Genomic DNA, 21,433 nt, shown 5'->3' with positions numbered 1-21,433 from the left:
GCGAGGATTTATTTGTTTTGTGCAGGTGCGAGGGACTCGCGCGTAGCCTCCTACTGGATTGATACCTTGGTTCTAAAAAACTGAGAGAAATACTTACGCTACTTTGCTGCATCATCCCTTCCCCTTCGGAAAATACCAATGCATTGCTAAAAGAGAATGGTGGCCGTCAAAGGGGGCTGTTGGGTGGTGAGTGTGCCAACAACTAAGATGGGGGAAGAGGGTGAATGTGGTCGCGCCAACGAAGAAGGGCGATGGAGTGATATAAAGCAAATGAGCATGCTCTGATGAAAAATAGGGGGTGAGATTTGCCACGTTCGGATGAGAAACAGTGCGAAACACGACGGTGGCTATTAATTGGCTCTCTTCCCGGTGTATATGTGGTTGCAGCATTAGCAGGGGCGGAAGCGGTAGCAATACAGACAAGCGCGTCATTGACAGTCTTGCATAGCGGTTGCGGATGAAGCCCGCTCCATATCAACGTCCTCAGCCTCCAAATATGAAGGCTTGCGGACTGGATATAAGACACACTCCATAAATCATTCAAGCCAAAGACCGGATGATGACTCTGCTAAAGTGTCTTTTTCGAACAAAATCGCCATAATATGGATTATTATGGCACTCAGGCAAATACAGTGACTCTGGCAGAGTTGCTCTTGGTCTTACTTTATTTTAGCAGCCTGACTAAATTCTAGCTTTGCATTTTATTATTAGTTTGTTCCTCGTTATTTTTCTGTTCGAGCTCTGTCATGGACTACTAGCTACCAGCGTACCACATGATATTAGCATTTTTTTAGGGCACATGAGAACGTGTTAAGATTGATATTGACAACCAAACTAGAGTACTCTGTATAGCAGCAAGCGATCATGCACTAGGCGCACCATGTTCGTTAGCACCGTTGACCTGCTGCGGTAAAGAATAATAAGAAAAGAAAAACTAAACAGAGAAGAAGAAGAAGCAGATCAGATCGAGATCGAAATCGAAGTCGTGGATCGAGCAGACGTAGCTCCTCCACTCGCGCCCCTCCGGGTGCGGAAGTGCTTCCATCCTCGATTGTTCGGCCGCGGCACACTCACTCCCTCATCGGCAGCGTGTCGGAGGAATCCCGGACTGTCGATATGGGATCACGCCGATGCGCCGGTCAGAACAAGTGCTAGAATCTGGTCTAGCACTTGCATTTTTTTAAAATTGGTCTGTGCGATTAGATGACAAGTGCAAGCGTCTGTACGGTTCGACCATACGGCTCTGCGTTGCTGCGCCAAACGTGCATGCCTTAGACATAGCACTGGTGGGACGAGCAATCAAGTTGAATTTTCCGTCGCGGTGCAACTCGATCGGTCTTAAAATTACTTTGTGCTTGTTTTATGAGACGAGTGTCTGAGCCGAGAGGAACTGGGGGACGACCTAATTAAGCAACCCGATCAACATACGTAGCGTAGGTATAGTATACCCAGAGGAACTGGTCGCAACGCAGCTCCGTAATACTCTCTCCGTCCTAAAATATCTGTGTCAACCTTAGTACAACTTTATACTAATTTTAGTACAAAGTTAAGACACTTATTTTAAAATGGAGGAAGTACATATTTGTGTGTTGTGCTTGTTTTGCAGCTAGTGAATGCTTATGCAACGGCCGGAATCGTGGCAGAAGGACGGCGCGTAAGAAATCAACCTGACAATCGAAGCGTAGTGTGGGCGAGCCGAACACACCACAAGGAACGGAAGGACAAGAAAATGCATTTGCGTGGTCGGGCCACCAGAAGCTGGTGGTGATAGGAAGGAGACCCGGTCTTAGACACCGAGGAAGATATTAGCAGCAGACCAGAGGTGGCTGGGTTAGGTCTTGGTTCACTTGAAGGCTCGACATATAGGATTTGGTCGTGTCAGTCGGTGTACGGTAGCATCCATGCATCGACCTGCCTGCATCGAGTTTTTCAGCTTCCTTTTGACTTGCACAGTTGTACACTTGCCATGTCTGCCATGAAGGTCACATGCAAAAAAGTTGCACTACATCTACATGGACATTGTTGGGTTGGTCGCTACGGTCGCTAGCTCCGCCTATCCATAGATCCAGTCGAAAGCAACGAGCATAGATGCTAGGTAGCTAGGCTGTGGCATGGATTTTCTTTCCTGGAGATCTCGAATCGAATCATGCCTGCTTTGTACTAGTCGAAAGTTGAGGCCAGGCAGCACAGTGGCGCCACGTCGGCCGTGTCGATCGCCTCTTACCACCAGTGCAAGTGATGAGGCCAAGTGAGGAGCCGAGAGCCAGCTGCTAGCCAGGCGCATTTTGCTTTTCCAAAGTTGACGGATCGGATGAAAGTTGCGGATTGGAAAGATGAAAGATCCATGATCCGGCCGTCCATGGAGTGCGGGCGAAGCAAGGAAGCAAGCAAGGGCGTGTAGCTTTGTTGCCGCCGTATCTGTTGTTGTTGTTGTTGTTGCCGTGGGACCGGGCAAGAGAGCGAGGCATGCCGGTGAAGCCATGCAGCGGCTAAGCAAGGACGTACCTAGGCTTGTCGTACCAAAAGTACAGGGCTAGAAGATATGCTACTAGCTAGCTAGGCCGGCCGGCAGCACCGGCGCCGGGCACATGCATGCTGCTGGCTAGCGGTTCAAAAGTTGTGTCTCAACGTCACCGACGTTCAGGGGCGGACGCACGTTGTGACGAGCGGGGTTCCTGTCGCCCCGGTATAAACACCCGATCCAGCCAGCAGGCCCCCGGTCACGCAAGAGCTGGTGCCCCCACTCCCCATCGGCCCTTCTCCGTAAAGCCCATAAAAAAGCAAACCAAATCGAGAAAAATGAAGAGATGCGTGTCCTTCAACAAAGCGATGAACACGAGGAGAAATTGGCTACTGCTTGCCTCTTCGACTCTCGGAGATCAATCAATTAATGAATAGGCTAATAGCTAGAAAATCGATTAAACCAAGAAGTGAACCGTCAGCCACCACGCACTGCCACTTTGAGGATTGGTCGATCGTGGCTCTGCGGCTGCCCACTCGCCTGCCGGCCGCCGCGGCGCGAGCGCTGGTCTACGTAGGTCCGGTCTGCAGCAGCAGCAACTTCTGCTCAAGTGCCCATCCCCAAGCTTTATTAATCTCAATCTCATCCCAACTCCGAAACTGCCATAGGCAAACAGAAACACAGGTACTTCTCGATTTGGTTTGCCTGGATCTCTCCGGTCCTTATTTTTTATTTGATTTCTTTGTGTTTTCTGTCAAACCAAGTGAAAATATGCAATCCGTACTAGTACTCTATCAGGCATGCACTGTTGGTTCTAACCATAAATTGTAGGATTAGTGTGGCACACTACCGGTAGCTTAACTTGTAGTACCATTCTGGAATTTTCTATGCAATTCAATCCGGCAAACCATTCTATTACTCTCACTTGTCTGCTGGCTTGATAGTCTGCTACTACTAGGATGCTTTCTCTCGGAATTTTTACAGTTAGAAAGAAAGGGACGACACCATCACCACCAACAGGTCTGCTTTGAGCCCAACTGATTTACTTTGCCATTTTGACAAGGAAATGTTGCTGAAATTAGCCAAGATTTATCCTGATGATTTTTAATCACAAAAATATGGTGACTCTTGAACACGAACTTGGTCTCTACATAGATAATATACTCCATGATACAATGTTTTCTAGCTTTGGACAAAATAGGTGATTTGGCTAAACCGACGGTGGATACAAGGAAGCATCTCTTCTATCATTGGTATATTGGCTTTTGAAGCTAGCGTTGACTCTCCCTGTAACCACTGCCAATGTTGACAGATGTTTTTCAGTTATGAAGATTGTGAAGGGTGCTTTGCGTAACAAAATTGGTGATGATTATTTGAGCCATAGCCTAATTTGCTTCGTGGAAAATGGACTACTGGACGAAATTGCTTATAAAGTGATTCTTGATCGTTTCCATAAGATTAAAGATCGTCGTGGGAGAAATGTATTGTAATGATCCTATACCTTACACCTCTTGTGTGTTTACCATTTCCATTAGAATTTTAAATTGCTAATACTAATATGTGTTTTTTCTTTTCAGAACACAGTATTTATGTTAGAGATGAATATTCTTTTGCAAAATATGAACTATTTGGATTTAAAGTCTTTTTGTAAGGTATGTTCACTTTATTGATAACTTGTTGTGTTATGATTGGATGAAGTATCTCTTTTTAGAACTTGAATGAAATATCTTATGACTTGCAAGAAAATGTCTATATATAGGACATATAGACGTTTATATAAGCCTATGTGTAAAAATTATCGAGAGTTTTGTATAGCTGGGTGCCCCCGATCAGTTTTTATCCTGGGTCCGCCCCTGCCGACATTGCCGGCCACGAACCGCAGTGTAACAAAGGATGGAGTACAGGAGCCGGAGACATTGTCAGTGCGACAATGGGTGGCTCTGGGGTGATCAGGTCACGCCGCAGACCATTCGTTGCAAATCGGACCCGAAGAGATCGGTTGGATGCCCACTCTGCATTTGTGTATAGAGAGAGAAAGAGAAACGAATGGCCTGCCGATTACAGCTCTACAAACAGAAACTAGAGCTCGACCAAGGACACTTGCAGTTGCAGTTGCAGTGCAGTCGAAACTGATGTTGTAGCTCTATAATTTGGGACGCCTAAATCCTTTTGCTGTCACACAGAGAACGCTGGTAGTAGTACGTGGTCCAAACATTTGGTGGAGCAATACGTTTGGTCCAGTGGGTCAGATGGTCGAGCGGTCAACACATATGCTGTTTGTTGGAGAATCGGACGTGGAGGGGTTCAGGTTTCCGATTTCGTATCTGCCATTTTCCATTTGTTCGCCAAAGAGTGGGCCGGGCAAGAGATTAGGTCGACGTGCACTCTCCCACTCTCCTACCTTCTCTGGGCCAATTGCATCGCCAGAGCTATGTATCGCCTACTCCTGAGGTAGAGTTCTAGCACTATATGCAGTGCATGCGTGTCCTTTTCTCTATGTGGTTTCTTATAGATTTTATTCACTATTTGCAGCAGTTTTCTTCAGTTTTTTTACATAACTTTTTTCTTTTGGTTTTCTTTGTTTCTTTCTCCGTTTCCCCCCTTTTTCTAGCACATGACTACATTTTTTTGTATGCATTATATATTTTTCCTATACAGCAGGAACATTTTTTCATATATGTTTAACATTGTTCAAATACATGATTAACTTTTTTTTCAAATATGGTTTGATTTTTTTTTGCGTATACATTGTATATTTTTGGTACATATAAAAATTATAAACGTTTAACATTTTTCAAATACATGATTAAATTTTTTTAAAATTCAAATTTATTTTTTAATACGTGATAAACATTTTCACATGCACGTTGATTTTTTTCTTGGCATAGTACACAATATTTTTGTAACTATGCAAACTTTTTTTACAGTATGTATATTTTAAATGTCAAAAACAAAAATTTCAAATTTGTGCACATTTTTTAAAACGTAACATACATTTATTTGAACAGTCTAAAATATTGTTTTAACTACATGATCACATTTTTTTACATTGCATAATGTATTAAAAAATTGCACATACATATTTATGAAACACGTGAACATTTTTTAGATGTCACAATTTTTTTTGTGAATGCTATCAACATTCCTTTAAATTACACTTGCTAATTTTGTACACCGTGTTAACATTTTTCAAATTCGTAATGAACAGTTTTTACTATTTGAAGTACATTCAATTTTTTTGGAATATACTCCGTCTGTTCCATAATGTGGAGCATGTAAATATTTTTAAAGTCAAACTTTGGCCAAGTTATTAGAGATAACTATTTATATCTACAATAGCAATACGGTAATACCAAACATATAAAGTATGAAATTTCATCTTATGATGAATTTGATGATATAAGTTTGACATTGTAGATGTAAATGTTTTTTCTCTACAAATTTGGTCAAAATTTATGATGCTCGACTTCTCAAAAAACCTATATGCACTACATTATGAAACAGAGGGAGTATGTATTTATAATATTTCGAAAATCTAAAGAAATAAAATACGAAAGAACGGAAATATGGACGTTGATTTGGGCTGGCCCATCTGGAGGGAGCGGTGACTCGGGGCCCATGTTCACCGGTCACTCTGGGCCGGAGACAGTGTCAAGCCCTTACAGCTAGGTCCAATCCAACTCGCACGCAACACAAACAAAAAAAGATCTGGAGATATTTCCCGGTCCGGTGGGCTCCAGAAGCCGACGCTTTTGTCCCGTCATGCGGATAAGCCTCTCCGGTTCGGCTTCCGCGCCTTGCTTGCTTGGTTGCCATTGCCGTCCGCTCGCAGCCTCGCGTTCTTGGATCGATTCCACGCGCAGACCACGCCACCCGTTGGAAATCCACGAGCTCTCTCGACGCCGCGCGCGGCTGCCGCCTCCGGGAAGCTATCGAGCCAATGCCGCTGCTCGCGCCGGGCCCGCGCGCGCTTTGCCGGGACCTCTACTGCGCCGCCTCGGCGCGGGAGCAGGCGGCCCCGGTCCCGTCCTCCGTGGCGGCGTGCTCGACCGTCGGCGGGGCGCTGTGGCGAGGCGGTGTTCGTGTGGCGAGGACGGGAGGAAGAGGGGTGAGGGCTGAGGCGGCCTACTTCTGGGACGCGTCGGTGCCGGTGGAGATGGGCGAGATCGACAGCATGGACAAGCTCGACGCCGCGCTCGCCTCCTCCGCCGAGCAAAACCAGCCCATCATCATCGACTGGTACGACATTATCCTGTACCAATGCGAGTTGCAGTGCAGCTTCCCGTGACTGCCTGCCTTGCTGCTCTGTATTTTAACCAGCATGTAGTAGTACTGTTGCTCTGGTATTCAACCATTTACCTCAGCCCTCGGATCAGACGCTGAGGCTTCAGTGTGTTCTTGCCAGGATGGCCAGCTGGTGCCGGAAATGCATTTACCTCAAGCCCAAGCTGGAGAAGATAGCAGGAGAATTTCCAGGGTTGGTCTGAATTCCTTGAAATGGTTTCGTGCCGTGTTGTGTTGATACAGTTTCATGATTCTTCGCACTGAGATTTGATATCCACAACAATCAGTCGTTGTGGAATGTGCAGAAGCAATCTCTTGACTCGGACTAGCAACAACGTTTTGTTTCTTTTGCAGAGTCAGGTTCTACTTTGTGGATGTCAATAAAGTTCCACAGGCCGTGGTGAAAAGAGGGAATATAAGCGTAAGTCAGCAGATTTGGGCTTAGCGTAGCCACTTCAATTTGAAAGGGAAATTTGTGTACCGATTGGTTCACAACGACTCTCATATCATCTGATAAGTTTATTTTGATTCTGTCATGGCTCCCATTTGTCTCTGCTTCTGCCTTCAGAAAATGCCCACAATTCAGGTAACGTCACATTTATTTCTGAACTTCCGTCTTCGTCCCTTTATGATTGCAATCATGAATATCTTATCGCGATGCTCTTATTAATTTCCAGTTGTGGAAGGATGGAGAATGGAAGGAGGAAGTGATAGGAGGCCACAAAGCGTGGCTGGTGATGGATGAGGTTAGAGAGATGATCCAGAAGTACAAGTGACTGATTACATACTCATTATACTGTATATAGAGGTTTGAGATGATCTCCTCGGACACTGTAACCCGATCAATAAAACTTTATTTCAGCTCCTTAATACAGCAGAGCTGGCCTATGCTATTGATCTGTTGCAAGATTTCACTTGAATATACTTCAGTTCTGTATTGATAGATACATGGTGCACTGATCAGAAGTTAATATTTATAAATGAAACAGCAATCAAGAACTATATTGCACAAGTCAATGGAAACAAATTATGAAGAACCGAACAATCCACATTCACAATTTATACAGAAGACAAACTGTAAAGAATCAAATAATTCATCATCCCGATTCAAATCAATGAACATATCTACAAGGCCACAGCTAATCTGATTTACATGAGAGTTAAACAAATACCATTCTCAAATCTCAAACGGTCAAACCACGATAACAAACCCAGGACAGTTCAGAATTACCATGTTCGCTAGTACTAGTAGCTACCCATCTGGCGTCAGAACTAAGCAACCGCTCTGACTCCAAGCTGCTCAATCCTCTTTGCGGCTACCCCAGCGGCGCGACGACCACGAAGAAGACGAAAACAGCGAAGGCGAGGGCGAGGGCGAGTCGTCGTCGGTGCCGACGGGGACGTCGGAGAGCGGCGCCAGGACGCGGCGCACGCTCATGGACCGCATGGGCCGGAAGCTGAGGGACCGGAGCCTCTTGCTCTTGGAGAAGACGTCGGAGGAGTTGGTGAGGATGAGGTACACCAGCCCCTGCACGAGCAGGAACACGGTCACCTTGGCCAGCACGTCCCGCAGCTCCAGCGAGATGAGCGCCTCCTCCATCATGGTCACCGGCGGCGAGGGGCTGATCGATCAATCAGTCAACCAAAGAGGCTGGCAAACGAGATGCTCACGGATCCCTTGTGGCTGATGATGAGTTTGCGGTTGTGTATCGATGATTCGATCTGGATGGTGGCCTTTGCCTGCTCGCCGGCTCCTTATATAGAGTTTCGCGCTTGGCTTGTGCTTGTGGAGTTGTGCAATGGCATGTGCGATGGCGAGCTGTGATTATTTTTCTCTCGGTCGTGTACGCAAACGCAAGCAGTGAAGCGTTGTGGGTTTCGTCTTTCGTGGGCGTCTGATTGGCCGCGTTGCTTTGCCGGGAAGGAGAGGGCGGCGCAGCTTGCTGCCGCTGAGGAACGAGTCTTTAGCTTCACGTTTTCATTCACGGCCACTTTTGGTTTGGGACCTCGACGTGGTGTCGTCGTGTCAACATCTCTGCGCCGCTGGAATGGTTTGACCGGCTTGGGGGACATGTGTCGTGCACTCGTGTGAAGGCTGCTGAGATTACTTGGCCGGCTTGGGGGAAAGAGATGAGTGAGTGACGTGGCGTTGTGATTCTCGAGACAGATGGATAACGACTTATCTCATCGGTCTACACTTGTCCGAGAAATCTCATCAGAACGTACGTATTCTGGAAGCGGTGGTTTCCAGCACGCAGACGTACGTGATTAGGGAGCACTCTACGTGCCAGTTTAATTCGCTGAACACGTTTTGTTGGTTATTAATTAACCACAGGGCCAGGGGCGTGGTTGGTAAAGCTTGGAAAAATGACCATGTCGCCGCGCCCGTATCTTCGGTTTCACCAGCTACTACATGTCATGTGGCTAATCTTCCCTGTACGCGCTAAGTAGTAGGAGTACGTACTAGTTTGAGTGCCTCGTACGGAGACAGTCCTGCAAGCTGTTAGCATCTCTTTCTAGAATATGTGTGTTTTGACCATCGGTCGATGCATCCCAACCCCAAGGTTAGTTATACGGGATTGCCATCTCGCCTCGCCGATTCCCAGATGCTGCTGTGGCTCTGCCATAGTGCCATGGGAACCTTCCGGCCGGGACCCGGCCAGCGCTCCCATGTGCCGCCTTGATCGCTGTGGGACGAAGGGCACCGCCCGCCCTCGTTTTCTTGCCCGCGCAAGCAAAACATCACCGGCACCGACCGGCGCTGGCAAGATAGGCAGCGCGCGCCAGCTAGATAGTAAAGGTTTTCCCTGACGCGGCTTGCGAGCCAAGCAAACGTGCGCCGGCGCCGGCAGCCAGTGCCACACACCCCAACGTGGTTGCTTGCTTGGTTTCTCGTGGGAGATGCCCTCAGAAACGGTGAAGCCAGATGATCCAGGTGATCCTCAAATTTTTGTCCGGAAGGACCACCTCATCAACTGAATTGACAAAAAAAAAAATCATCTCTGAGACACATTGTTGAAAAGGATCAGCCAGGCCATGGCGGCACGCGTGCCAGCCGACACGTGGCACCTGCCGCCACGGCGCGAGGCGGCAGCCCCTGCCGCCAGCCGGCCATGCGGCAGGCTGCAGATCACATGATTCCAGCGGCGCGACGGAACGGAGCCCTACCGGTGGGCCCTGCCGCCACCGGACGAGGTGGCAGCACTGTTGGTGCAGCGTGCGACGCGACACCATCGCAGGCTATCGGTTGGTGGCATTTGCCGTTTCTGCCAACACTAATTGCAGTGTTTTGGATCACGCGTATTTTTCGTCTTAAATTTCATCTATTAGCGCCTTATTTTCCCGCCATCATATTTGTCATCTGAACCTATAAAACAAGGCATTGAACCTCTCTTCTTTCATCATCCAGCCACCCTCAAAATCGCCACTATGAGTTTGCTTTACTCGGATCAAAGCATTAGGCCGAGGAAAATGAAGAATGCGAGTTTGCCTCCGAGGGTAGCAGTCCTGCGGTATTGGTATGGCGATCTTTGCAAGGTGAAGAAGCTGACGGATTTTCCAGATTGGTTGGGCATGAAGTTTCTCATGTGCACCAATTATGAGGAAGATCCATCCATAGCTAGTTCATCATAGGACAAGCCTCCAGTATGCTTCAACCATCATGAATAGACATCAAATTGGTCTCTTTGGTTGATTCCTTATTAACATTCTTACTTTTGTTATAGTCTCCTCCGCCTCTGTGCATGTATTATCGTTGGATTGACATGGAGATGCCGGCTTAGGCATTGACTGAGATTTGTGAAAGAAGTCGCCGTGCATGGGATAGTTTCTACGCGGAAAAGCGACACGGAAAGGAGGCAGTAGAGAGAGAGAGAGAGAGAGAGAGAGAGAGAATACTATGCCGAGCAAAAGTGTTTCTTTCAGGATTTAGGGAAGAAAAACATGGAAAAGACTCGTCGCATGGAGGAGCAGGAACGACAGCGAAAGAGGCCCGTGAGGCGTAGAGATAGAGAAAGAAAGAAAGGACTCGTGATGCCAAGGCAGCAGAAGAAGCTGGCAATGGAAAAGAAAACTATCCATGCTGGACTCAGTAGATTTCTGCGGTAGTATTTTAAATTTCGTAATCGTTTGTATCTTAATTTCAACAGTTTATTATAGCTTTACTTCAGTAGTTCAATATAACTTTATTTCAATAGTCCAATGTATCTTATTTTTAGTTGTACCGTGTCGTAATTAAAATATGTATCTTTGAAATAAAATGTGACATTTTCTTCCCGCCCTTTTTTTCACGCCATAAATTCATCCCGCCAATTTTTCCTACCAAAGTTCTTCCCGGCATTTCTTTCCCGCCTTATCTCTTGCCTTGACAACTCTATAAAACCACCCCTAGCATGTTGTATTCTGCATCTTTCTATAGCCATTTATCTAGCGATAATTCGCGTGTGTACATGCAACCACGCGAGGTTGTTATCAGCACCACTCGTCCTCACGTGATTCGTACTACTACAATACATCATTGCCGTATAACATTTCCTGGTCAACGTACACCAGCCGGTATATTGCTCGTATCGCCTCTGTGCCCCTAGTAAATGGCCAACATGGCAGCCTCACGCATTGAAACGTTAGGTGCGTTGATGAGAATTGATTGCACGGCAGTGCACATGGCTAGCTGCACCAGGCGGGAACGAGACCCATGTTGGTCACACCTCAATTACAACGGCTAGCTGCACGATGACCTGCTTGTACTTAATTAGGAGATTTGATAAAGTGCCTTATCTTAGCGAAAATACAATGGTGAATATGGTGTGCGCGCATCTCACGTGAATAGTAAATTCATAAAAAAAACTCCTAGAAAAAATAAAAAAAATCTAAAATTTCATGGTAAGAAGCTTAGTCGATCATTCTACTCACGTGTGAAGTTTTATGATGTATTGACACTCATGGTATTTTTAGTGAAGAAAATACAAATGCGACCATACTATTCATTAAACAATGTTTTTTAATATAGCTTCGATTTTGTCATTTTTGCCCAGATTTACCACATATGCGATTTCTTCGTGAAACTTCATATGCGAGTATACCGATTGATTATGTATGTTAAAAAAATAGATTTTTTATATTTTTTCTAGCATTTTTTGAATTTACTATTCATAAAGGATGTGCGCGCACGCACCCATGTTCATCAAATTCGCGTCCCCCATCATAGTTGCCCTTTGCCTGGAATGATATTCTCAAGGTTTTGGCAATATCCCAAATGACGCATGGTGCTTCAGCAAGATAAATTTGAAAAATATTTGTGATTTGCGAACATTTTTTTAAGTTGTGAACATTTAAAAAAATGTTTGTGATTCGCGACTTTAAAAAATGTTCTCGGATGATAAATTAAAAAATATTTATTAAAAATATTTGTGATCCGTGACTTTAAAATATCCAGGAACGACAAATTTGAAATGTGACCTATCTGCACCCGCAACGCAAGTTCTATGACGGGTTTTTCTCGAAAATAGGACAGCTGGCCGGTTCAGATGGCATATGTGACTTATCTGCACCCGCAATGCAAGTTCTATGACGGGTTTTTTCAGTTTACAAGTATCGTGACTTAAGTGCACCCGCAGCGCAAGTTCTCGGACCGCCGGTGCCATTTACTCCAGAGATGTCATGAATTACTGGTGTCCATGCACACGTCCGACCCACCCAACGAAAATAATTGGCGAGTCGTCGCCTGCCATTTCGTGTAAATGCTCTAATTTAAGAGGGCACTGTGCACCATCAATACACCCAGCTCCCCTGCAGCCGAATAATGATACCCAGCAGACAAGATTGTATTCATACAAACATAAATTGGTTGCGGCCCACTCGCACGAGGGTATAGCGGGGCGTATTCCATTTGGTAAGCAATTAACACTGTTTAGTATTGCAAGTGGGGCGTGTGAGGCTATATTAGCTAGCAATCACGATGCACTTGTGGACGCACGGGATTACGGCAGCGCGTGGCCGCATGTCCTCAAAATCCGCGTCCTTTATCTAGCCATGTCCGGTGCCAACTCTATAAGACATGCCCAGAGTGCCGCATCAACTAGGGGTGCCGCAACCTCAAAGAAAATGAGCACAGACAATGATGACTTTATGCCAAGCAAGCAAGCTCAGAACATATCGAAGGGCCGAGTAACATCAGGGAAGGGTGGCGCTAGCTCTAAGCACATGAAGAGCGATGATGATGATGAGTTTATGCCGAGCAAAAGAGCTCAGAACAGATCCAAGGGTAGTGCAAGCTAGAAGAGGAGCAAGTCTGATAAGAGTGCTACGCCAACAAAGGGCATGATGCTGATTACGATTCCGCTGATGAGATTATGCCAGGGAAACTAGTTCAGGTGACGCAATCGTGAAGACCTGGGGAAGCCCCATTTTAGAGAGAATAGTGAGGATGACTTCATGTAGTTTCTGTATGACGATGCATCAACATTGTGTTGTATATTTATTAGAGATGCACTACTTTAATGTCATAATTTGGATGCTTTTTTATTTTCTCATACATAGATGTCTTTTACATACATCGGAAAGTCTAGAACTGTCATATATAGATAGAATAGGTTGCACCCATAAATAGACGAATCACCCTACTCGACAACGGCCAGCTGGTCTTTCCTGACGACCGAAAGGCGACAAGGGATTAGGTGGTCGGTGTGCATGAAGACCACGGCCGTACTCCCCTCGTCTTCTTGTGTCCGTGACTCTTGCATAGGTGCTGGAGTCTGCAATCCATATTGAGATCCTGATGCGAAATTGTAGGTGTTTGATTGTGACTCCGGAGGGATATAAGATGGGCCAATAACATTCTCATGGAAGTAGTCTGTAATTATTCTAGGAATCGTGTTACCACGATCATGGGATGCTATGAGGATGTCTGTATTGAGGCCACGCTGGGTGTCCTCATCGTGCCATGTATGATTAGTACTTTCCTGCACAGAAAAACCATATTTAAATATGAGGCATGAAAATGTTGTATGCGAGTAATTACTTATTATGGTTAAACATACTTGAGCGGTGTCGTAGCATTGTGATCCCTCGCCTCCAGTGTATGGCCATTGTCCGCCGTACTGGTAAGAAAATTGTTACGAAAATAAACCGTGAGGATAATATATGATATCATTGCAAATGTATAAAAAATGCAAACATGAGTACCCGCTGAGATCCATCGCCTCCAGTGTATAGCCATTGTACGCCGTACTGGTTTATCTTTGGCAAACGAGTCTCCTCGGGCATCTACATCCTCGCGTGGAGAGATACGTCTGAGATCTCTCGCTTTGGGTGTATGCGCCATGTCCTCTATACGCATTTGGGTCCAAAAAACGAGTCTGCTCAGGCATTAAATCCAAGCCCGTGCCATGTTCCTGGGATGTCTGCCACTACGAAGATGCACCGAAGGAGAGCAATGTAGTGGCAGATATGAATCATGCCGTGGCAATGTCGACTCTAAACATAATAACACGATCATAACATAACATTTTAATAAGATACAATTAAAACTTTTTAATATATTTTAATTTTAATAACATTTTCATATCATCCAATAAAAATAGTTTATTTACAAATAATGAAATGAGCGAATACATATTAATTACTCTATTTTCGTTAGAAAATAATCGGGTTTTAGTATCATTTAGTCGGGCCGTAAACATAATAGTATGATGATAACATTTAAATGTCATATATACATGGTCAACATTTTCTCATATACTTGTTCAACATTTTTCAAAACCCTTCTTCAACATTTTTCAAATACTTGTTCATCCTCCCAATTCAAATCAATGAACATATGTACAAGACCCCATCTAAATCTAGCTCACATGAGACTTCAACAAATACCATTCTGAAATCTCAAACCCACGGCAGTTCATCACCAAGCTATAGCTACCCATCTGGCGTCAGAACCGCTCCAACCTCCAAGCTGCTCAATCCTCGTGGCGCTTACCCCAGCGGCGCGACGACCACGACGAAGACGAAGACAGCGACGGCGAGGGCGAGTCGTCGTCGGTGCCGACGGGGACGTCGGAGAGCGGCGCCAGGACGCGGCGCACGCTCATGGACCGCATGGGCCGGAAGCTGAGGGACCGGAGCCTCTTGTTCTTGGAGAAGACGTCGGAGGAGTTGGTGAGGATGAGGTACACCAGCCCCTGCACGAGCAGGAACACCGCCACCTTGGCCAGCACGTCGCGCAGCTCCGGCGAGATGAGCGCCTCCTCCATGGTCATCGGCGGCGAGGGATCGGTGGATCAGTCAATCAAAGTGGATGGCTAATAAGATGCGTGTGTGTCAGATGATGAGGTCGCTCCTGTGTATCGATGATTCGGTGGTGGCTTTTGGCTGCTGGGTTGCTGTTTATATAGAGCCTTGCGTGCGGCATGTGCGACGGCGAGGTGTGATTATTTTTCTCTGGGTCGTGTACGCAAACGCAAGCGGTGAAGCGTTGTGGGTTTCGTGTTGCTTTGCCGGGAAGGCAAGGGAGGCGAAGCTGCCGTGGAACGAGTCTTTGGCTTCACGTTTTCACTCTCGGCCATTTTTGGGTCGGGGTCTTGATCTTGATGTGGCGTCGTGGTGTCAACATCCTTGCGACGTCGGATCGGCTTGACTTGTGGGACGTGTGTCGTGTGCCAAGGCTGCTAAGCGTACCTTTTTTTGTTGGAGGTGGCTGCTAAGGGTGTTTGGACGGCTTGGTTAATTAAGCAGTGTGCCATTTGGAGAAAGTGATGGGTGATAGGGTGACCTGGTGTTGTGATTCTCTGGCCACATAGATAATGACTTATATCAACCTCGTCGATCTACACTTGTCCAGGCAATATCGTCGCCATCGATTCTGGAAGCAGTGGTTTTCCAATTCCAACGCACGGACGTAATTAAGCAGTACTCTGCCACCAATTTGACCCGTTGAACACGTTTGTTGATTGATTAACCACAGGGGCAGGGCGCGGTTGGTTAACCTTCGGAGGACCACGTCGCCGCGCCGCCCCAAAACCTTCGCAAGCGGCAGATCGGAGACCCGACGGTGCGCGCAGACCGTCGGTTTGACCGACTACATTTGGCCAGTTAGTAAATCTTGCCTGCACTGTACGCGCTTGAAACAAAAATACATTTTGAATCACAATCGTGCAAGCTGTTGCTATCTCGTTCTAGAATATTTTGACCATCGGTCGATGCGTCCCCACGAGTGCAGGGTTAATTAGCAAGCTCGCTTCGCCGATTCCCAGATGCTAGACTAGTTATCTTGCCATGCATGGGAAGCTTCCGGGACCCAACTGGCCAGGCCAACCAACACCCCCATGTGCCGTCTTGATCTGCGTTAAGACGCGAGCACGGCCTCGCCCGTTTTCTTGCCCGCACAAGCAAAACACCGCCGGCACCGACCGGCGCTGGCAAGATGAGCTGCAGCGCGGCTTGCAAGCCAAGCAAAAGTGCGCCGGCGCCGGACATGCCAACATGCTCGATTGCTTGGCTTCTCGCAAGGGATGCTACTACCTGAATCCGGAACGTGGCGTCTGTATTCGGTGCTTGCCACTAAGAGCATCTCGAGCCGTGCCTTCAAGAAGGCCCTCAGGCGATTTTTCGGCCGCCGGCGCTAAAAAATCGGCCTAGTCACGTCCCTAAGGGCTCAGTTTTCGCCAGCTCGGACCGAAATTGGCGCCGGCGGACCCAATCCGAATCCGACGCGCTGGGGGTCGCTCGACGGCGCCGGGCGAATCGTTTTTGGCGCGAATAGCCGCGGGCCAGCCGCGTCAGCGACTTGACTCCCTTCTCGCCGCTTCATCGCCTCGTTTTCCGCGGCGAATCAATGCCAAAGCTGCGCGCTGCTGCCGCGCCGGTTAGCCTCCATTGATGCCTCACGGGCGGCGCAGTGAAGGCCGGGCGACGCGCGTCCCCTCGGCCGCCACGCCATCAGGCCACGCGTAACGCGCCGGCCAAGCCTACCACGCGGCGCCTCCGTCTATATAAAGCCGACCACCAGCGCGCCGGAGACACGCACAGATACTCCACCGCCGACGCGCCCATTTCTCCCCCCTTTCTACTCTCGCCGTCTACAGTTCAGAAGAATGGCCGAGCGCTTTCCAGGCGACGGCGCGGCGGCGAATGGCTTCGGGCGCCGCCATCTTCACGAGGACGAGGGTCGCCTCCTTTTCGAGGCCGAGTACCCGGTCCCATCGGACATGCGGGTGCCCGGGGCTTGGAGGATCAGCGTCGGCGGTGTGCCGGTGCCACCACCACCCACCGAGGCGGCGCGGCGTACGGAGATCGCATGTATCCGCGCGTCCCTGCCGCGGGCGGTGAGGGAGGGGCCATGATACGTCCCCGACAGCCCGCTCTGGGAGCCCTACTTCCGCCGCCGTCACGCCGAGCAGCTCGAGGCCACCAACGGTGTCATGCCCTCCGGTAGGCTCAACTCCGAGGGCCGGCGCCGGTGGTGGGGCGTGCCCGGCCGCACGTTGGAGGCTGTCCTCGAGTACATCGAGTGCGGCAACACGCCGCGCCTCGAGTACCCCGCTCCCACGTCCTTCTCACGCCGCCGTGGAAGCTCCTGGACGCCGAGGCGCATGGAGCGGCCCGGGGCGTCCTCCTCCTCGTCCGTCCGCTCGTCGGGCTCTCCCTGCCTCCGCCCCGTCAAGCCGGAGCCCCAGGACACGCCTGTCAGCGCGTGCACCCGTAGCTCCGGCGTCCGCATCGGCGACTCCGCCCCCCCACTGGCCGCTTCGTCCTCGTCGAGCCCAAGCCGGAGCCCGGCCTCCCCACGGAGTACGAGGAGATAGCACGGCGGGGCTTGTCCGACGAGGACGCCCTGCGGTGGGCACGCGACGACTACCTCCGAACGGAGATGACCCGGCAGACCCGGGCCCTGGAGGAGATCGATGCCCGCAAGCGTGGGCGCGAGGACGAGCACGTCATCGTGGTCCTCGATAGCGACGATTGAAGGAAATATGCCCTAGAGGCAATAATAAAGTTATTATTTATTTCCTTATATCATGATAAATGTTTATTATTCATGCCAGAATTGTATTAACCGGAAACATAATACATGTGTGAATACATAGACAAACAGAGTGTCACTAGTATGCCTCTACTTGACTAGCTCGTTAATCAAAGATGATTATGTTTCCTAACCATGAACAAAGAGTTGTTATTTGATTAACGAGGTCACATCATTAGTTGAATGATCTGATTGACATGACCCATTTTATTAGCTTAGCACCCAATCGTTTAGTATGTTGCTATTGCTTTCTTCATGACTTATACATGTTCCTATGACTATGAGATTATGCAACTCCCGTTTGCCGGAGGAACACTTTGTGTGCTACCAAACGTCACAACGTAAATGGGTGATTATAAAGAAGCTCTACAGGTGTCTCCAAAGGTAGATGTTGGGTTGGCGTATTTCGAGATTAGGATTTGTCACTCCGATTGTCGGAGAGGTATCTCTGGGCCCTCTCGGTATTGCACATCACATAAGCCTTGCAAGCATTACAACTAATGAGTTAGTTGCGAGATGATGTATTATGGAACGAGTAAAGAGACTTGCCGGTAACGAGATTGAACTAGGTATTGGATACCGACGATCGAATCTCGGGCAAGTAACATACCGATGACAAAGGGAACAACGTATATTATTATGCGGTCTGACCGATAAAGATCTTCGTAGAATATGTAGGAGCCAATATGGGCATCCAGGTCCCGCTATTGGTTATTGACCGGAGATATGTCTCAGTCATGTCTACATTGTTCTCGAACCGTAGGGTCCGCACGCTTAACGTTACGATGACAGTTATTATGAGTTTATACATTTTGATGTACCGAAGTTAGTTCGGAATCCCGGATGTGATCACGGACATGACGAGGAGTCTCGAAATGGTCGAGACATAAAGATTGATATATTGGACGACTATATTCGGACACCGGAAGGGTTCCGGAAGAGTATCGGATAAAACCGGAGCACCGGGGGGTTACCGGAACCCCCGGGGGGTTAATGGGCCTCATGGGCCTAATGTGGAGAAGAGGAAGGGGTTGCCAGGGCAGGCCGCGCGCCCCCTCTCCCCCTAGTCCGAATTGGACAAGGAGGGAGGGGCGGCGCCCCCCCTTTCCTATTCTCCCTCCACCTCTCCTAGTTGGACAAGGTTTGGGGGGGGGAGTCCTACTCCCGGTAGGAGTAGGACTCCTCCTGCGCGCCACCATAGGGCCGGCCGCACCCCTCCTTGGATCCTTTATATACGGGGGCAGGGGGGCACCTCTAGACACACAAGTTGATCCACGTGATCGTTCCTTAGCCGTGTGCGGTGCCCCCTGCCACCATATTCCACCTCGATCATACCGTTGTAGTGCTTAGGCGAAGCCCTGCGTCGGTAGAACATCATCATCGTCACCACGCTGTTGTGCTGACGGAACTCATCCCCGAAGCTTTGTTGGATCGGAGCCCGGGGAGCGTCATCGAGCTGTACGCGTGCTAAGAACTCGGAGGTGCCGGAGTAACGGTGCTTGGATCGGTCGGATCGGGAAGACGTACGACTACTTCCTCTACGTTGCGTCAACGCTTCCGTTGCGATCTACGAGGGTACGTAGATAACACTCTCCCCTCTCGTTGCTATGCATCACCATGATCTTGTGTGTGCGTAGGAATTTTTTTGAAATTACTACGAAACCCAACAACGATGCCCCCGGACCGTCCAACCCGCCGCGCCAATCGGGGGAGGGATGCAGCAGGGACGGCGGCGGCGGAGACGACGACGACGACGGCGGCGACTACACGCGGTTCTACCGCCTCCTCGGCATGTAGAACTGCAAAGGCGGGCGGCGAGCAGCAAGGTAGACGGCGAGGAGCGACGACGGAGACGGCGGGGGCAGCCCGTGCTAGGTTTTTTCTTTTTTTGTAAAATATGTTTAAATTTGAACGAACTCGCCGATGTTTGGGTTAAATTTAAGCCGTGTTTGCGCCGTATTTGACTTTTTCAAAAAAACGTAGGCGTCGTGACTGGGGGGTATCACGCCCCCAGTGCGCGGTTTAGCGCCGGTGCACCCCCAGGGGGCGATTTTTAGCCCCTCCTGAGGGCCAACGGCTGGAGATGCTCTAAGGGTGCAAGCGGTGCGGGCTTCCCACCAATCCCGCAACGCCGCCCCGCTAAACACATCATAAGTTGGCTCCGGCGGCTGTACGCAAAAGTCAAGCGGGTTTATGCGGATGTCCCGGCGGTGCCCGCAATTTGCCCGCGTCCATGTACATTTATACGTATGCGCCATTATTTCGGTGGCCGCAGTCGAGCTGGCTATTCCCTCTAAACATTGGCCTTGATCTGGAGGACCTCCTCGTGCAATACGTGCAGTCGGAAGATAGAAATATCAAATATTGCTCACGCATGCATGCATATCAGCTCGTATCAGTCGGCGAGAAACTTTGATACATGCATATCAGTGCACACACATTACGTGCGTATAGATGGCGGGCTGGCCGCGCCGCGGCGGCCTGTGTATCCCGCATACGACGACCCGCGTCTCCCGTGTGGCCGCTCGCGGGTTAGAGCGCGGGATGCGGGCTGCCCGCAACCCGTCCCACTTGCACCCTGACTTGCCACCGCCGGATACTGGATACCAATCATCTATGGGGGTGATCCTTCCTCGTGCCATGGGTGAAGTGTGAGCCAGCCGATGAACATCGGTAGGAAACTGACATGGTCCCAATGCGTCACTCCGAGCAGAAAATAATCATAAGAGCAACTCCAACGCCGCCGAGGCAAACCCAAAATCTGTCCGTTCGCTATTTGTTTGGACGCATTTTCGGTCCATATTTGTCTTCACACGGACACAAAACGACACTCCTCGGCCCGTGTGTCGGCCACCCAACTACCCCATTTGGTCGTAGTCAATGCGTCCATCTACCCAGGGCCCGCATAGTAGTGTGTGAAAGCCTCGTGAGTCCACATCTTTTTTAAATGCAAGCGTGCGGGGAGAGGGAGCTCATCCACTTCCCACTTCCGTCCATATCTGACCATGCCCACTCCCTCGTCCAGCAGTAGCAATGAAGGGCTTCTTTGGAAAGGGGAAGGGCAAGGCAAAGCACGATGCACGGGCTAGCTTGTCACGCACGCCGACGCGATGGGTGTTGCTACCAGTAGCGGGGAAGGCTCCTCGTCGGCCATGGGAGCACGTGTACATCCTGGAGTACCGCATCCCGCTGTCGTTCCTCGACGTCAACCTTCCCCATTGGTGGCACCTAGACCTCACCGCATCCGGGTGCCGACGGTGTCGCGGTCCGCGAGGGCGCGCGCCGAGGAGACCCGCATGCGGTGTGACCAGCTCACGCCGGCGTGACCCGGCCTATGCGGTGGACCCCCTCCTCCCCCCCACACACACTAGGATGTGTGGTTCGCAATCGAGCATGACGTGCACCGCCACGACGCCATCAAGCTAGACGCCGACTACGCACCCCCCATCCTATGCGGCGCCGGAGGAGGAAGAGAAGGAGGAGCCGACCTACTAGGCCGCACACAAGGTAGAGCTCCAGCGTGCCCCGAAGGAGTCCCAGCGTGAGGAGGACGCGCTGGCCCAGCATGAAGGAGGCGCTCCAGCTGTCGCGATGGCGAGATGCGATTATTTTTCTCTCGGTCGTGTACGCAAACACAAGCGGTGAAGTGTTGTGGGTTTCGTGTTGCTTTGCCC

General features: G+C 49.2%; 4 protein-coding genes across 4 annotated transcripts; 1 reads left to right on the top strand and 3 right to left on the bottom strand.

Annotated features, from left to right (window-relative positions):
- The first annotated feature begins 6,256 nt into the window (after positions 1 to 6,256).
- Positions 6,257 to 7,638, top strand: LOC125514769 (thioredoxin-like 3-1, chloroplastic). The gene is made up of 5 exons (XM_048680126.1): positions 6,257 to 6,700; positions 6,867 to 6,938; positions 7,100 to 7,166; positions 7,314 to 7,331; positions 7,423 to 7,638. The coding sequence occupies exons 1-5, from the start codon at positions 6,402 to 6,404 to the stop codon at positions 7,519 to 7,521; spliced, it is 555 nt and encodes a 184-aa protein (XP_048536083.1). The 5' UTR covers positions 6,257 to 6,401; the 3' UTR covers positions 7,522 to 7,638.
- A 189-nt stretch (positions 7,639 to 7,827) lies between these two features.
- Positions 7,828 to 8,594, bottom strand: LOC125514770. The gene has a single exon (XM_048680127.1). It carries the CDS (start codon positions 8,346 to 8,348, stop codon positions 8,046 to 8,048), a length of 303 nt encoding a protein of 100 aa, XP_048536084.1. The 5' UTR covers positions 8,349 to 8,594; the 3' UTR covers positions 7,828 to 8,045.
- Positions 8,595 to 12,645: 4,051 nt separating this feature from the next.
- Positions 12,646 to 14,324, bottom strand: LOC125512590. Its single transcript, XM_048677682.1, has 3 exons — positions 13,928 to 14,324; positions 13,783 to 13,842; positions 12,646 to 13,704 (listed from the first exon to the last, which is right to left on the bottom strand). Exons 1-3 carry the CDS (start codon positions 14,006 to 14,008, stop codon positions 13,363 to 13,365), a joined length of 483 nt encoding a protein of 160 aa, XP_048533639.1. The 5' UTR covers positions 14,009 to 14,324; the 3' UTR covers positions 12,646 to 13,362.
- Positions 14,325 to 14,516: 192 nt separating this feature from the next.
- LOC125512591 lies at positions 14,517 to 15,109 on the bottom strand. Its single transcript, XM_048677683.1, has one exon. It carries the CDS (start codon positions 14,995 to 14,997, stop codon positions 14,698 to 14,700), a length of 300 nt encoding a protein of 99 aa, XP_048533640.1. The 5' UTR covers positions 14,998 to 15,109; the 3' UTR covers positions 14,517 to 14,697.
- Positions 15,110 to 21,433: the final 6,324 nt, after the last annotated feature.

Source organism: Triticum urartu, chromosome 6, assembly GCF_003073215.2.
Source record: "Triticum urartu cultivar G1812 chromosome 6, Tu2.1, whole genome shotgun sequence".
NCBI lineage: Eukaryota > Viridiplantae > Streptophyta > Magnoliopsida > Poales > Poaceae > Triticum > Triticum urartu.
The sequence above is the reverse complement of the archived record's forward strand: the minus strand, read 5'-3'. Positions and strand labels throughout refer to the sequence as shown.